Consider the following 17,725-nt stretch of genomic DNA (forward strand, 5'->3'; position numbering starts at 1 on the left):
TACTATTATAAATATAGTAATAGCATGGTTAGTACCGTCTGACTGTCAGCCAAGAGTTTTCCTTATAGATTATAGCAATCTGGGTATGTTATTGTTCTGTGGAGGAGAGATTGGTATGGGGGACAATAGATTATAATCATTATTACTATATGTATGCACAATGGATGGGAATTTTACATGGGAGTTAGGTCGATCCAAGTTGGATTTTTGCAATTTGTAAAAAGAAAACATTAAAGCACAACAAAAGGGAAAAATTCGCTGGTATGTCGAGGGACATGCAAATCGGTCCTACAAGGCTTAATACACTAAAAAACTCCTAAGTTTAGATTTAGTCATGCTTCTACCATAAACTTTTTTATCCCATAAAAAACATCAACTTTAGATCTGCTCTCAATTCTACGATAAACACTTTTTGTCTCATTTTTAGGTCCCAAATCTGCCTCTGTTAACGATCCGTCAAAATTTTTTGTTGACTCACGAACCCAAACTATTTGACAGCGCTGAGCCGAGTGTTTCGAGTGCGAGCTCTCCAACCACGAGATATGGAAGACTCTAGAGCATGAGAGATTGGAGATTGAAAACTGAGTGCAAAATAGAATATCTTCAAGCAAGAAGGAAGGAAGACCATCTTAAGAGTAAGAGCAATTAAAGAAAGTTAACCCTAATTGTTCTTGGATATGAAATTTGGGGAAAAATTAGAGCAATGACATAGAAATGCCATGTAGGATCATTAAGGGCAATTTTGAATGGAGGGTAAACGAGACAAATATGGGATTCAAGTAAAAATTGGTGATTTTTTATGAGGCAAAAATATATACGAGAATTACGACTAGACCTAAAATTGGAAGTTTTTATGAGATAAAAAGGATAGAATCGGGATTACAATTAAAGTTGGACATTTTTTAGGGCATTACGCTATACTATAAGTCATTTTCCAAATCACATTTGATCATCTCCGTAGTCAGTTTGCGCGACCAAACATGTACCCGCATGAGGAAGGCGCTATCCTGCGAAACCCTAATACACATCTTCTTGCATTCACCAACAACACCCCAAATTCCGCATCCTCATCCCTTGAGATCACGCTATGATAACAAGTAAGTTTGCGACCCTAGTACCGATGACCGCTGGTGATATTGGAACATTTCAGCGTGACTAATCCCTGTGGATAAACACGAGTTGCCCCGTGCATGTGTTCGAACACTGAACTTGCCACTTCCGTATCAAATGTGTAACCGCTCGACTATCTTTTTTAAGTTACATTTGATAGTCAAGATAAAATTCAAGAAGAAATAAAGTTTATCATGTCATGTATTCGGTGCCTGCTCAAGACAAGAAAAAGTCTGATATAAGAGGGATATACACCGAATAAAATCTATCCCAAGGGGTAAGTGAGATAAAATTGGATTTGATTTCTAATATCCATAATATAAAAGTTATTTTTCTCAAATAACAATTTTGTTAAATTAATAAAATTAAAGTAATATTTGAATTCAAATATAAAACTTAAAATAACGAAAGATAATCATTTTTATTTAGGTTTAATACCACGAAAATTTCAAACTGGTACATTTGTGGTAAATTTACTCCAAAGTATTTTTTTACCGTCAAAAATCTCAAACTGGTACACTTGTAATAAATTTACTTTCCATTAGTTTTCACTAACTTTTACTATCAAATTCCTGAGTTAGATGACACAAGGCGGTTGGCGGGTATATCCGTTTGGGTTTTTTACTCTCTGTTTCTCACAAATGTATCGATTTAAGATTTTTTTACAGTATTAATACAATTTAACGGGAACTAACGTAGGGTAAATTTATCACAAATGTACTAGTTTGGGAATTTTTTATGGTCAAAAAAGTAGTTTGGGGTAAATTTATCATCGATGTACCAATTTGGAGTTCTTGGTGGTCAAATAAATACTTTGGGGTAAATTGTGTATCGGTTTGGGATTCTTGGTAGTCAAATAAATATTTTGGGATAAATTTGTCACATGTATACTAGTTTGAAATTTTTCGTGATATTAACCATTTTATTTATTCCTATTTTTATTTATATATTCAAAATTCTTTCTATCTTGTAGTGTACAGGAATTAACATATATATATATATTGCATATTTATGTTTATTACATATTTTAGGTATTTTAATATTTTAGGAATATCAGTATATCTTTCTATTTAATAGTGTTTTGTTTGAGAATGATGGAAGTGGAAAATAGAACTAGAGAGAGAGAGAGAGAGAGATAATAAAAAATAAGCAAATAAAAATGAAGTAGACATGAGCATCGTGAGATTCTTACCATATCCATTTGTGTAACTTTTAAGTTCATTTACATTGATAGGCTGTTTATATCAAATAATGGACAAGATATGAAGTAAAGATATTCAGTTTTATAATCGCGATTCACCAAACAGTGATAGAATATAGCAAAATTCCTGAATTTCATATCATATGCTACCCAGTCATATCCTAACTAGAAATCTATACAACTAAACGTAACCTTAGGGTCATGAGATGTATGATCTACTTGGTATGAAGATAAATGAGAAGTTTGCTATCATGTTTTGAATTTTGCAAACAAGTGCCAAAGCAACTAAGTGAAAAAAAAAAAAAAACTTTACACTTTGAAATGCACTGGTTGTTTCCGTATTATATACAATCAATCCTTTCAGAAGTGCAATTTTTCAAATTAAGTATTCTTGGACAATGCCTTGAGACACTCATTTACCCTTTCGGTACTCCAATTGTTAGGAGAAAAGAAATTAAAATTCCTCATATAAATTGTGTCATCGTAAAGCGATGCGAATTTAAAACATCGCTATTCCTTTCCCTCCACTTCTTAAGGTTGTCGGTAATGCAGTTAAAGTCTATGAAGGATCTTCCAACCACTTGAAGCTTAGCCTTTTATCAAGGTCAAATTACAATTTAATTCTAGCAGCTGATCGACTCCTCGACTTAAACATACGACGTCCTAGAAAAAAGGACAACGGGCATCTTTTAACTCTCGTCCGAAAGAGCATCATGCTGCCCCATTACAATTGGGGACGATGCTCCACATGAGCTACGTGGGATTGAGGAATCAGACTGTGTAGACCAACCTGGACATATGTGATGATCCATGGCGAACTCTGCTTGGTACCCAATTAATGCTCGCGCCCCCTTCAACGTGCATTCATTGCGCTCACGATTATGCTCCTCTGAGCTAGGAGAAAATTGTTCGGTAAGTCATAAATCTTATTGTGTAAATTAAGTCCATTCAATCGATTTTGATTGGAAATCACTAACGTGAACATCAGCCGTCTTACGTAATATGATTGACGTTGACGTGAAATTTTTTAATAATATTAATTTTTTAAACAATGTCTTAACGTTTTTTTTCTTTTCTTTGCTTTTTTTCTTACCGTGGCCGACGAAGGTTGTCGGACCCTCGTCAGCCACATTAAGAAAAGAAAAGAAAAGAAGAGAAGAGAAAAAAGGAATAATAAATAGTAAATTATTAAATAATTATAAAAATTATCCACGTCAACGCGGGTGATATCACGTAGGACGGCTAACGTCTACGTCAACAATTTCTGGACTCAACCAGAAAACCATGAAAATATCGAGGACTCAATTGACAAAATTTCTGACAAAACAAAATTGACAAAATCAAAAAGTTTAAAACTAAATTGACAAAAGAGTAATAGGTTTAGAACTTTTTCCACAATTTTTCCTTTTTTGTTGTGGGGCAATTCTCGGCAAGGATGTGCATGCACTTCTTTTGTTCATTCACTACGCTTTCTTTTGCTCCTGCAAGCACACCGATGAAGCGGCGGTGACGGGCTCATTCAAAATGAAAGATAATTACTATTCAAATTAAACATTTAGTCGCGGGTGTGGAGCTTAATCATCAAGAATACTTAGGCATAAATTGTTAGTTAAAAAAAAAAGAAAAATAATTGGATGGTGCATAAGATGTCGCTCATCGCCTTTGTGCTTCCTTATGCCCTCAAAACGACAAAAACAAAAAGATAGCTGAGTGAACGAATGTCCAAGTTGGCATAACTCAAATTTTTTTGGGACCTTGCTAAGTTGTAGTCAGGTACCAGGTTTCTGAATAAGAAAACTTGGATCTTTTGCCAATTCCTACCAAAAATGAAATGTTGGGAAGTGGTGAAAGCCCGAGTAGTCCAAATTGTACAACACTTTTGGGACACAGGTGAGTTGCCCCATCTTGTCAATCGTACTTTCATAGTACTCATATAAAAAAAATACTCATAACGCGCATATATTTTATGAATTTCGCCTTGTAAGTTTATGCAATGTGAGTTATAAACTTATTATATCAATTTCATCTCCTCATCGGAAGTCTTTTTTTTTTTTTTTTGCGTGTGAGTAAAAATACTTCTATGAGCATGAATATTTTCGTATGGGAAAGACAGATCTTGAAGCACGGTACCTTAAAAATCCCCTCCTCAAACCAGGAAAAGGTAAGCCAAAATATCAATTCCCTGAGCAGAAGGTTAATAACAAACTTAGCCTCTGAAAAAGGAAGGAGCTATCTTGGATGGGTAGAGCAAGATATATCTAATCGATTGTCTAGGGCACATCAATCTAAGCTATACAATCTAGTCGGCTGCCACGCTCGAAACCTTTACAAGAAAATTATGGTGGGTTGTGCCAATAGAAAAAAAAAAAGAAACTTTTCACCTAAATGTTGGGACCCTCTGTGTGGAAACAAGAAGAGTGGAGGAATGGTTATTCGGCGGCATAGGGATTTGAACATTGTTTGCTCCTAAAGCATAGTCGGGGTGATCCAATAGAAGAGGCAAGATAAGGGTTCGAGTCATTAAAGGGAAATATCTTCGGAGCTAAAATTTTTGGAATCACGACGTCAAGGCATTATGTCTTCGTGGAAGGCAATCATGAATACTGCCAGCAATATATGATGCTGAATCAACTAAATGTCCTAATATTGCAAATAGATACTAGAGAAATACTCGAACTAGAAAATTTGTATGGGACGGGGGATGAAAAGTCGAACGATGTTGGAAATCACCCTTTGAATCCTATTATCTCTGCTCACGTGCCTTATTTTATTGATCTAGCTCCAATTTCGAGGCAAACAAAGGTACAAAGCTTACTTATCCCAGAGGCAAAATCTTGGGATAAAATTAGTCTAAATCAAATGCTTTGCTTGGCCTCAATCTAAGCCATTTTTCAAATCCATGTGTTAAACTCCATTTGGGCGGACAAATTATGGGTGAGCAAATCGGACAGACCGGACCGGTGGTCCGACTCCCATTTATTAAAATTGGAATCGGTGATCGAGCAGTTCGGTTCTCAGTTCCAAGATCATGAGACCGGATCAAACCGGTTTTTTTTTTATTTGTTAAAAGTAACCCTAAAAGTAATGTTTAGGGTTGCTTCTTTCTTTCACAGCCCTTTTTTTTTCCCTGCCTCAGTCTCACGACTCTCCGAAGTCCCAGCGAAGAACCCTAGAAGCCCGACTGTCTCCGCCTTTGCCTCTCAAGCGTGCGCCTCTCGCGCGACGCCTCCGGCCTCGCTCAGTCCCTCTAGCCTGAGTTGCGTCCCTCTCGCTCGACGCCTCCTGCTCGCAGTCTGAGCTCGAGTCTCGACTCTCGCCTCTCTTTCTCTCTCTGTTTATGGCCGATCGTTTTCGCAATCGCATCTCATCAAGGTCTGAATTTCTTACCTGCTAGAATGTCAATCGAATCCGGGATGCAGACGGTCTGCTGTTTTCCAGATGTCATATGCTTGTGCGGGACAACCGGTTTCGTAAATGTTTACTTCTGGATTTCTTACCCGCATTTGCTTTTGACCTTGCAATCTTTCGGCTGGTGAAGGGAAAGAAGTCTTCTTTATTCTGTTCATATGCTTGATCGTTTGCCTTTTGTTGTTGCCTAGTAGACCCCAGATTCTTAACCTCGTTTTCAAAGTCTTAAATTCGGTGGCACTACGATGATGGGTGTGAATGAATTATTCCTTTTGGTTCTTTTCCATTTTGGGACAGGGAAAGGGAAAACAGGAGTGGACAACAGGATCACATTGCCTTTTTAACCGATTCCATTGGACAGCTCGAGAATGAGACCGACCTCAAAACACACTTGCCCACCCTCGTAACTGCGTCACTAATGTCCTACCTAGTCGAGCAAACTTGTTTCAAATGCTCCATACTAGATTCATGGATTATTCAAATATGTTTAGAAGAAGAACAGAGTTGAGTTACGAAACTAGATTTGATTGGGGTAAGAGCAAACTCTTGGATTCTTCTGTCAAACCAAGAGTTGAAGTTAGTGAGTGTTGCTCTTGGGCAAGAACAGGGAAGTGAGAGGGGGGACTATGTTCTGTTTCCCCTGTTCTGAAGAATCAGAGCTTAATTGCAAAACAATGGAATACAGCATCTTCATGGCGTTATTCCTCCTGTTATTAAGTGGGCAAGTAATACGCCGACCTAATTTTGCATAAACTTAGGTACACTTAATGAGGATCATACATGCGATTTAGTACAGTTACTTCTATTCTCGAGTGATGACATTTGCATTTTCATATGATTCTGGCTTCTCCGGGCTTCCCATGACATTGTGAATTGACTTTCTAGATAGAGTATAGACAAGAAGAATCGGCATCTAACATTGAGGATGATTATTCAACCAAGATTTTCAATCGCCAGTGAGATGAAAAAACATAAAAATGGCTAGTTAAATACTACAATTAACTCGGTATAACTAAATGACTCATGTGACTGAGGTTCTCTCGCAATTAAGGGGCCAATTAGATCTCCAATGGCCGTTGGAATCTGTTGAACAGCAAATGAATCCAGCGACGAACGCTCGCATCTCATGAGTTGCACCAACAAGTTGCAACTGGCCACAGTGAGGGTCATCTTCGCCAAAATTCTTTCATTCTTGGTGAGTTATTGGGTTCTGTTTCATTTCTCTAAGTCGTTCTCTGCGAATTGTTGCTCTTCTGAAGGACCTCCCCATCTTCTTATTCTTTCTTCAGCAATAGAAGCCTGAAAGTCGCAGAGACGGCCATGAGCTTTTTCAACCTATTCCCGAAGCATTCATTTTTTTGAACATACTGAGGCATTAAGAAGACGTTTTACCTCTTTGTTCCAGTTTGTCCTGGAAACCATGAAGATGAGCACACATGTTTGCACTACTGTGCCGGTTAGCATTCCGCACCAGATCCCCTGCGTTTCAGTGATATCACTTAGTGATCATTTTTGGACTATCTTGCAATTGCTTTTGGTTTATCAAATCGGTGGTAAAATTACTGCAAAGAGTGGAACTTTTACTTCCCAGATGATTGAGCACGAAAGGAAACTTACCTTGACACCCCAGCCTAGCTTATAACCAAAGATCAGACCCAGGGGAACTCCAAACAGATAATAGCAGGCAATGTTCACATATGCCACTGCAGCTTGCCATCCAGCTCCGACGGCCACGCCTGTTAAGAGGAGTAGGACCGTTGCACATTTAACATTTCTCTAATCGGGAAAGTGATAGCTAAAACATATGAAAGAAAGATTGGCAAATCTACCAGAGAGCACTGGTTGGACGTTATTGATGATGATGCACAAGGCCAGCACTGGCGTGAGCTCCTTGACCAGTTCTTGGACAGACGTGTCGCTTGAGAATAGGGACGGATATAAGTCCTGAGTGGCGAGCAAGATCGCCGATAAAACCAGACCAATCATGAATGAGGAGATCACGGCCACTATGAGCGAGAACTTTGCTGTTCTTGGATGAGCCGCTCCGAGTTCGTTCGAAACCCTCACACTGCGATGACCAAGAAACCATTTCAGATGCAGAGAGAGATTTTTTCCCCGGGGGGGGCGGGGCTATAACTCTTGTACCGACCTTATGGCAGCATTCATTCCAAGAGCCTCCATGAGTGCCCACCCTAGTATGTTCATGCTGCAACAGCAGATACAGTGCATCAAATCAAACATCAGAGCCAAGGATGGAATTGCACCCACCAATCACATTGATTAACACAGTTACCAACGTTAAATCGAAAAATGTGTACTACAGTTACCAAATAGAAAAATCCATGTCATGTATGTGGGCCCTATGTTGACTAGTAACTCACAACAAATCTCCGTCTTAAAATAAAAATTGCAACTTTACCGTTCTCCTTTAATTTAGCCAGCAAAAGAAAGAAGACGATGAATACACGACAAAGAAGAAAAGAAGTCGATATTTCATCTGAGCAATGAGAGGTTGTAAGAAAAACATCCTGAGACGAAAGACGGACAACTAATGATGATCAAGCCTTACCTACCGATCGAACCTACAAGTAAAGAGAACAGTGCACGTCCTAGAACTAAGTTGGGACTCTCCAGCAGATGAAACCTTCCCATTTCTAGTAAAACCCAGTTCCATAGGCTAAGCGTGGTTCACGTTGATATCGCTTGTCGTTATCGAAAAGGGCTTGGAGTGAACGAAACAGAGGTTTGACAATGGTGTCCACAACGTTAGTCAAATGTGGCTCTTGCAGGAAACGACACAGATTGTCAGAAGAAACCTGTGATCTCGCGTGTTAATGATTAGTAATGTTAAAAGCAGCTTCTTTTCTTGAAAAGAACAAAGAAATTAGAAAGCACCGCTAAAGAAAACAGGGTAATTTAAGAGGGCCGCTTAGAGAGATTGGCTCAAAATTAAAGCCACATGTCCCAACTCAAAATCTTCTCCTATCTATTGCATTTCTCAACTGATGTGGCTTTTTTGCTTCTCAAGAATTGTATAAAAGGGGGAAGACTTTACCAGATCGACAAGGCATCCACCGAAATCTCCGCATTCTTCAAGTAACCCGCGAAAAGAATGAGCGCCATGAAATACCAAACCTCCAAGCTGCCACGAGAAAAAAAAGAAAAGAAAAGCAAAGGCTCGTGAAATTCAATGGTAGTGATTTTTAACTACAAAAATCCGACCCTCGGCTCTCATAAATGCCGATTCCGATTGTCGGAATTGCAATTTCCAAGGCAATGCCTCATAAATGCTGCATTAACTCCACTCAAAATCTAATCATTTGATTAAGACATACATAATAAAAGGTCGGGGGGCAATCTATATCTGCCTGTCCTCTTAGTTTTTCCATCTTTTCCTATTATTTTAAGGTAAAAGCATCTTAAAATATATTAAATGAGTACGCGAGAGAATCATCTGTTCATCATGCACGTCTAAATAGTTTTGGAAAAATCAGGCATTAACCCGCTGTCGAAAAGCACAAAACGTGGGGCTCAGCCCCCGAAAGCGGACAACAGAAAGTCCACACTGTCAAAGCTCTTCTCGCTTGTCATGCTCAAGACTGGTAGAGCTTCAAGGAGAAGGAGAAAAAAGCAAGTTTCGACACGTCTTTCGTCGGACAGCGTAGATCTACGGCCCCAACCATCAGTCTTCACTGTTCTTTAACCCACGAAAGAAAGGTGTGGTTTTGCACAGCTTGGACTGGACCTAAATTGCATCTCTATAGCTTTATTCTCTAGCTAGTTACCAACCACGACCCTAATGGCCAAATGACAGAGATCGTGAAAGAAGTTTAAGCGAAGCTCGTTACCAGAGCATGACGGCCGAAGCCAGGGACAGCCTCACGAACCCCCACAGGTTCTCGAACGCCTTCCATGAGAACCCCGCCCACGCCCTCCCGCACGTCCCGCTGAATATGTAGGCGAGCTGGGCCACCACGATGGCCACCCACGACGCGTCCAGCACGATGGCGGCCCCGACCAGCCCCCACCCGAGCTTCAGCATCAGCAGCCAGCTGAACACCGTGTGGAGCACCAGCACCACCGCCGCGATCACCGCCATCACCATGATCTTGCTCTGCGCCTGCAGGAACTTGGCGATTGGGAAGTTCATCGCGTACATGAACAGCTGCGGGATCATCCACACCGCAAACTGCCCCGCCGCCTCCGATATCGCCGCCTTCTGCCCGATCAGCCGCAGGAGCTTCGCCGCGAAGATGTACAGGAAGCAGAGCGCAACGGCGGTCGTGTTGAGGATGACCCACGACCGCTGCATGTATATGCCCAACATGTCGAGCTGCCCCGCCCCGTAAGCCTGTCCGCACAGCGTCTCCAGCGCGCTTCCCATGCCGAGCTGCCAGATTCATTGCCAGCAAATTCCTTATCCCGAATTCCACACGTGAACTCGAACTGACAATCGGACTAAGCTATACGTGAGGATTCCCGAGATTTATATATATAAAAAACTGTTTTATGTACTGCTTCTCCAGTGACACTCGAGATTAATGCGCAAAATCAATCGATGAATCAGCTCTCGATGCAAACATCGTAACAGGATTCTTGCCTGTGCTATTTTGACATCGATTGGCGATTCGTAATTCGGAATACTCAATATTAGCTCCATTCCAAACATGATGAATATGCTGTAAGAATTAAAAAAAAATTTGCCCGCTGAACTGAGATAGCCACGTCAGTTTCATGAACAGGTGAATGCATATATATACACACACACTCGTACATACCATGACACCGAAGGAGAAGCCGGCGATGACGGAGTTCTCGACCGAGACAGCAGCGAGGTCGAGGGTGCCGACTTGGCCGGCGAAGACCTGGGTGATGGCGCCAAGGGAGTACTGACAGATGGAGGTGAAGATGGCGGGGCCAGCTAGGAACCACAGCTTCTTGGACTCCTTGGCAAACTCCCGGAGGAAGTCGCGGGGCCCCTTGATGGGGGGGATGTCGTCGGCGTGCGGCATGAAGGCGAAGGCTTCGTTGATGGTGGTCGAGAGCGGCAGGTTTGCGACGATCGTCTGCTGGTCGCGGGCATGGTCGCCATGATCGGCTCGGCCCGCCGAGAGGAGAGGCTGATTACCATTCTCCATGACCCTGCTGCTGCTGCCGAGAGAGGGAAAAAAAAAGAGGTGGGTGGTGGTGGTGATGGGAGAGAGTTCGAGAGAGGTTTATATATAAGGGCTGCCGATGAGAGATTTCTTCTGCATGATATTGGGGACCATACAATATTTATTACTACTAGTTATACATGTGTATATATGCACAGTTGGGAGAAAATTATAGATGGAAGATAGGACTGTCCAAGTTGGACTTTTGCATCATCTTGGAATGAGAACGGTTCCCCTTCCTTACCTTTTACCTCTTTATATATGGAGAGATAGCTGGCGTTTGTTTAGGGACATGCATATCGGTCCTATAGAGTTGTGTTCCCCTCACGCTCGATCACCTCCCTGGCCGGTTTCCCCCTCTTGCATTCACCAAACAACACCTGAAATCCCGCTTCCTCGTCCCTCCGGATCTCGCTATAATATCTGGTGAATTGACGACCGTACGAGATATTCGAACATTTCGGTTTGATCAATTCCTATGGACACGCATGAGTTGCCCCCGTTCATGTGCTTGAACGCTTCGCCGTGCAACCATCTCTTTTAGGGTTATGTGAAGTAGGATCTGCTCAGTAGGATACACTGATTGCTCTCATGTTAGCTATTATCATTGCTTTCGGAAGTGCAAATTTTCAAATTAAGGATGCCATGGTCAGTGGCCCGCCGGGGGCCCTCATTTGCCCTTTCGGTACTCCTTCGTTGCGAGAGAATCAATTAAAATTCCTAATGTGCATTGTCTTACTGTCAAGCGTTGAGAATTTAAGACATGGCTCTTCCCTTTCCATCACTTCTTTAAGGTTGTCGATGATGCGGTTACGATCAATGGAGGGTCTTCCAACCACTTGAAGCTTTAGCATTTATCAAAGTCAAACTAATTCTAATTCTAGCAGTTGATTAATTTCCTCAAATCAAACATGACGTCTTAGAAAAAGGACATGGCATCTGTTAACTCGCACAAAAGGGCATGCGGTACCATTACGATTGGGTCAGACGGTGGCTCATTGAGAGTTAAAACTGACAAAGACCCGGGTCATGTTCTGTTGGCAAGGGACGATGCTCCACGTGAGCTACGGGAGGATCCGGACAATGCGGTGACGATATATGGTAACCCAATTAATGCTCAAGGCCCATCAAAGTACAGTCAATTCTCCATTTTACCGTGCGGTCATTTTAAAAGCCGCTAACCCGACAATCGACAGGTAATGTTATTATTTTTGACCCCACAATATGTTAATTAATGATTGTTTTATACAAAACACGCGATGAAGGTGTGTGAATCAATGATCAGAAATAACCGACAGTCTTGTCAGACTGTCCGGCAAGCATTTTCCTTCTTGAAAAGGATGTGCGTGCACTTCTTTGTTCATTCACTACACCTTCTTTTGCTCCCACTAGCACCATAATGAGATGGCGGTGAAGGGCATCTAATCCAGGTGGAACTTCTCTAATGACGCCTAGAGAGGATTGTCGACGTCGATCGTCCATTCCCACCTTTTTCACATGATACGTACATTTCTTCAATTTTTGAGATGTCCCAAAAGGCATTTCCATTCTAGTTATTGGTAACATTTCATTCATACTAGTATTGTTAATCTAAATAGTGTCATAAGGGCACCACGACGGGAAATACACGCACACCCGTATACGTATGTATTGGCAAACCCCTATGGGTGTTGCAATAACAACCTCATACCCATTACGGAATGTTCGAATTGAGTCACTACTACTTTGTTCACTCGTGCAGATAAACAGATTTGTGTGGAAACAAGCCTTACATGGAAATATTATCTCACCTTATACATGATGCAGTTAATTGAAAACGGTGGAAACCTTTTAGAGTAAATCTTACTGCCAAAGTAGTAACCCTTTTGAAAAATTTCTTGTCAATGAATTTGTCTCAATGGTTCAAAGTAAATCTTACTGCCAAAGGGCGGTCAAACTTTCATCACGACCGGAGCATAACTTGTTGGAGTGACTGTGTGGCTTTTCTGACGGTGGCGGAACAAGTCGCTTTTCCAAGACAATTTTGTCTATCCTTCAAATTATGCACAAGTCATGCAATCACACATGAAGGATATCACCAACTCCTCATCTGTGAAGAACTTGTTATTAAGTGCACCCCATCCTTCTTCCATTTGGGGCAATTGGGATCCTCCACCATCGAGATGGATTAAAATGAGTACGTGGGGCTTCTAAAGGTAACCCCATATTCACTAGCGCAGGAGGATTATTCAGAAATGAAAGGGGTGATTGGCTTAGAGATTTCGCCTCTATCCTTAGAGCAAGTTCATCATTGCAAGCTGACCTTTGGGTATTGTAGTTGGGACTTGACTTCGCCAAGCAACATGGTTTTCACAAGCTTGTCATTGAGATGGACCCAAAAGTTATTACAGAACTTATCAACGAGGAGATCATTGTGGATAACACTAGATGTGCTCTGTTGAAAGATATTAGAAATATGTTGAGTTCTTATTTCGAGTTTAAAATACAACATAACTTCTGACAAGGAAATTGTCTTGCTGGCTGGCTTGCCAATCTTGGGATAAAGAAGCGCATACGTTCTTCTCACAGCTTCCTAAAGAGTTGATTCATGCTTCGTTTGGTGATAAAGTAGGGATAATAGATTTTAAATGCTAGTTTGTATTTTGTTTACTTTTATTTACCAAAAAGAAAAAAGATATTGTAGGAGCACATCACGACAGGATTATTAGGGCCTGTTTGGTAACAATTTTGATTCTTTGATTCTGTTCCCCGGAATAGAAAAAGATGAAAAACTTGTTTGGTAACATAAATGATTCTGATTCTCAAATTCTCTGATTCTGTTTTAGGGAATAGATTTGGAGCAGAAATAAAAAATAAAAAAACGTTGATTCTTTATTCCAGAATTACTTTTAAGAAACAAAATCAGCAAAGTGAGAAGGCTCAGGAAAGGCTCTCACTTCGTTCCCTCGACCTCAAAAAAAAAAAAGAACGAAGCCTCGTGGAAGAATACTTGCCCAGCCGGCTCCCCTCGCTCGTCCGCCGCTCCCGTTGCTCAACCAGCCATCTCTAACACCGCCATCCGCCACCCTTGTTGCACGACTCCGGTGAGTTTCCTTTCATCGTCGGTTCCCTCATCACCTTGTCATCTCATCGTTCAGTTTCCTTGTCGCCTCGTCGTCTCTTTCTTAAGGATTCACTCGCGGCGGCCCTCTTCATCCTAGGTTCGCCACCCTCATCGACCTCGAGCAAACACCGTTGCTCGGACACCATCCCATTATGTCCCCATTGTCCCTACCTCTCTTTATTGAGGCCTACCTCTACTTATTTTTCCTATTTTTTCCTTTGTCCCTATCTCTGCTTATTTTTCCCATTTTTGACGCCAGCCCGCTTCACGTTTTAGTATGTAATGTTGGATTTCCCCTGAACTTTCCTCCCTGATTGCACAATTTGTTCCATGAAATGTCGATATGGAATTTGTACAAATTTCAAAACTGGAAGAGGGAAGAGATCGGGTGTGAAACCTCCTACGAACCCAACATGTGTTGATGCCTTATCAAACATTTCAACCTTGACAAATCTCATATGAAGGAAAAGAAAAGTCTTCATCTTGGCTCTGTTTTGGAACCGAATGAATTCAACTTCTCAGAATCATGGGGTTTGGTCACATGATCCCCAACTGATACGCTATCTGATTTTTTTTCCCATCGCTGAATTCTGCTCATTTTCGCCTTATGATAATGTAATCTTTAGCAACTTATTTTGAAGAGTACTTCTACCAATTTGAGAGTGGTTAGAATTGAAACCCCAGCAATTTTAACAGGCTTTCCTCACAAATTTTTAATGTACTCGAAATAAATATTGGATTTACGTTTACAAGATAAAAAAAAAGTCTCCTCTCGAGTCTCATACGGGTTTTGTTTTTCATTACTTGTATGACGTATAACTTAATTTGGGAGGTTATTTTATGCAACTATGGTGATATAGTATTGGTCTTTAGTAATTGTCTGGTGTTAATTTTTTGATGGTTTTCACATCGGCTATCTTTTTGTGTTGGAGCACAATTTAAATGGTTTTTTTGTTTTTGTTCGCGGCGAAATTTAAATGCAAATCACCTATTGAGCTTATGTTCTTTCTTAACGATCTCGCATATGTTTTCATGCTCCACGAAATAAATAGACTAATTATGGATTATGCATGATCTGTATTCATTTTATTGGTGATGCTATATAGGTCGACTTAATAGTGACAAGATAAAATTATTTGACTTAAATGAAAAACAATTGGGAAGAGAAATTATTCTCGGAAACATAAATTTTGTGCAGTTACCAAACACACTTCCGTTTCGGGAAAAGAAATTTTGTACAGTTATCAAATGCGTTCTGATTCTCTAAAACTCGTCCAAGGAACAGAATCAGAAAAAAAATCAATTCTAAATTAGAATAGATTTTTTGGATCACAACCGTTGCCAGACGTACCCTCATAGCACCTGTGGTCCAGAAACCCATTCATAGGTGCAACAATCACACAACAACCTCGTTTGGGTGTTACCATAACAATCTCTCCCCTGTAATGGGATATCAAAATTGAGTCATAACTACTCAATTCACTCGTAAATTTCGTAGGATCCCTTCACAACAGGTCTATCAAAGCGTCGGAGGTTCATAAACCTGTCTACTGATTCAAGAATCACACACTATTATCGCAGACGAATTCGACTTCGAAGTCGTGATCTCGTGGACAAGAATATCAATCGACGAACTCAGCTTTAGTGTAGTTGGGGCAAAGAGCCCCCACTCAATTTTCACTAAACAGAGAAATAAGTTACCATTTTTAAGTTAAGGCTAAATTACTCTTACCCTAAAAACTCTCTCGCCCACCATTAAATTTCTCAAAATGCACAACTAAGCCAAAAGTAAGTCCTTAATATTTATGAATCCATTTGCCCCCACAACCAAAACATCTATGTTCATACTCTTTTAAGTGTACGAATAATGAACTCCTTGTCAAGCTCCAAAGATCAAAATTTCCCCCATCAAGAAAATTTTCTAGATCCGTCCCTGCCGCCGCAATTAGTTTGCGTTACTAATTAATCTCATGAAGCATATGAATATTCTTGGCAAACAAGGCACTCGTCAGAAAAATGAGTAACGGTACGGATATTAAAACCTCTTACTAAAACATGTGTACTAAGGGAAAGTAAGACTGAGAAAATTTGAAAATAGACATAACATTCAAATTCTCTTCCGTGAGAAAAGAAGAAAAAAGAGATGATAATTTGGCCTTTGTAGACTTTTCAAAATTGGAGCGTGACCCCATCGGCGAGCTTATAGCCGTTTCGATCGCGATAGCTCAATGGTCTGTACATCGGTTGTATCCGAAAAATAACCAAGGTTACAACTTCGTTTGTTTCTTGAAAAATGAATGGTCTACAGAGTATTTTTCTACAAAAATGATTGTCTTTATTGCTTATAGAGATAAAGGAATGAAAAAATTTATCATCATCCAAGAAAATGTTTAGACCTAAATTGTTATCGATGATGAAAATATTTTTCATTGACTAATTATCTCCGATGATACGAGCAATCTTTCTTTCGAAAAATATATCTTGAAATCACTCAGTTTTGCAGGAAGCAAGCATGACCTGGACCTTGCTTCTTCTTCCTTTTTCCCCTCTTAGATGGATGGCATTCGAAAGAGGCGTTTCACGTTCTCTAGGGAAGATGGTCCCGTGGCTTAAAAAGACAGAGATGCCCAGCTCGAGCTAATTCCACACTACTCCAAAAGTCCAAAGAACGTTAGAAGTCCCCAATAAAGTTGATGGGGATTCTTGCTCCACTGTGTATATTGTATCGGCTGTTCTCCTCACCAGTCCCTACCAGAACACACCCCCACTTTTCCGATTCCAAATACGAGAAGCATGCATTGAAAAAGCATCTCCACGGGCAACCCTCTGACCTTATTCATGAGATAAATCTACTTGCTTAGTATAATGATCATGGGGAATGCGGCAGATGCTTTGAGCATCGAACCCTCCCCTCATGAAGATCTGGAAAATTATCAAAAAGGTCTTTAACCTATTTCATTATGCCAATTCGATCTTAAAACATTTTTTTAATCAAGTGAGTCAAAAACTTTTTACATTTATGCCAATTCTCGTTGGAAATAGCTAACATGGACGCCGGCTGTCTTATGTGGCATGGATGGAGCTGATGTGGACAAAGTTTTAATAATTTGTAATATTTTTTTGTACTTTTTTATTGTCTTTATCTTTTTTTTTATCCTTCCCTTCTTTATTCCTCCAGCCAATCGCCGAAGTCCGGCGACCGGCTAGAGGTGAGGGCCGGCGAGGTTGAGCCTCGCCTAACTAGAGGAAGAAGAAAGGGAAGAAAAAAAGAAAGAAAGAGAAAGAAAATAGATGAAATAAAAAAAATTCAAAAAAAAAATTACAACATTATTAAAATTGTTCGCATCGTGGCTGGCCATGCTATGTTGGATGGTCGGCATCCACGTTAACAATTTTCGGTCAAAATTGATCCGATGAAATTGGTACAAATATAAAAGGTTTAGGATTCAATTGGCAAAAAAAAGTTTAGCAGTGAATTGATACAATTTTTAATAGATTTTGGACTTTTTTGGTAAATCTCCGGACGAACTTTGAGACAATTTCTCCTCTATGCTTGGAATGCTCCCTAAGTTGGATCCATAGATGGCTCGACCACTCACAGCCATTTTGCAATTGAAAGGTTGTTAAAACTCATACTAGGGACAGACAGTGATCCACTTCCCATCTCCAAACTGAACATGCACATTGCAATTAGCAATTGTGGTCCATGGATGGTACGAGGATTGTAATTTTTTTCCCTAGGGTGGT

At 40.5% G+C, this 17,725-nt stretch overlaps 1 protein-coding gene across 1 annotated transcript; it reads right to left on the minus strand.

The window, feature by feature from the left end:
• Positions 1 to 6,612: 6,612 nt before the first annotated feature.
• Positions 6,613 to 10,868, minus strand: LOC115728000 (protein DETOXIFICATION 29-like). Its single transcript, XM_030658331.2, has 8 exons — positions 10,498 to 10,868; positions 9,568 to 10,109; positions 8,775 to 8,861; positions 7,869 to 7,925; positions 7,549 to 7,787; positions 7,337 to 7,455; positions 7,112 to 7,198; positions 6,613 to 7,018 (listed from the first exon to the last, which is right to left on the minus strand). Exons 1-8 carry the CDS (start codon positions 10,855 to 10,857, stop codon positions 6,935 to 6,937), a joined length of 1,575 nt encoding a protein of 524 aa, XP_030514191.1. The 5' UTR covers positions 10,858 to 10,868; the 3' UTR covers positions 6,613 to 6,934.
• Positions 10,869 to 17,725: the final 6,857 nt, after the last annotated feature.

The sequence above is a fragment of the Rhodamnia argentea genome, chromosome 6, assembly GCF_020921035.1.
Source record: "Rhodamnia argentea isolate NSW1041297 chromosome 6, ASM2092103v1, whole genome shotgun sequence".
Classification (NCBI taxonomy): domain Eukaryota; kingdom Viridiplantae; phylum Streptophyta; class Magnoliopsida; order Myrtales; family Myrtaceae; genus Rhodamnia; species Rhodamnia argentea.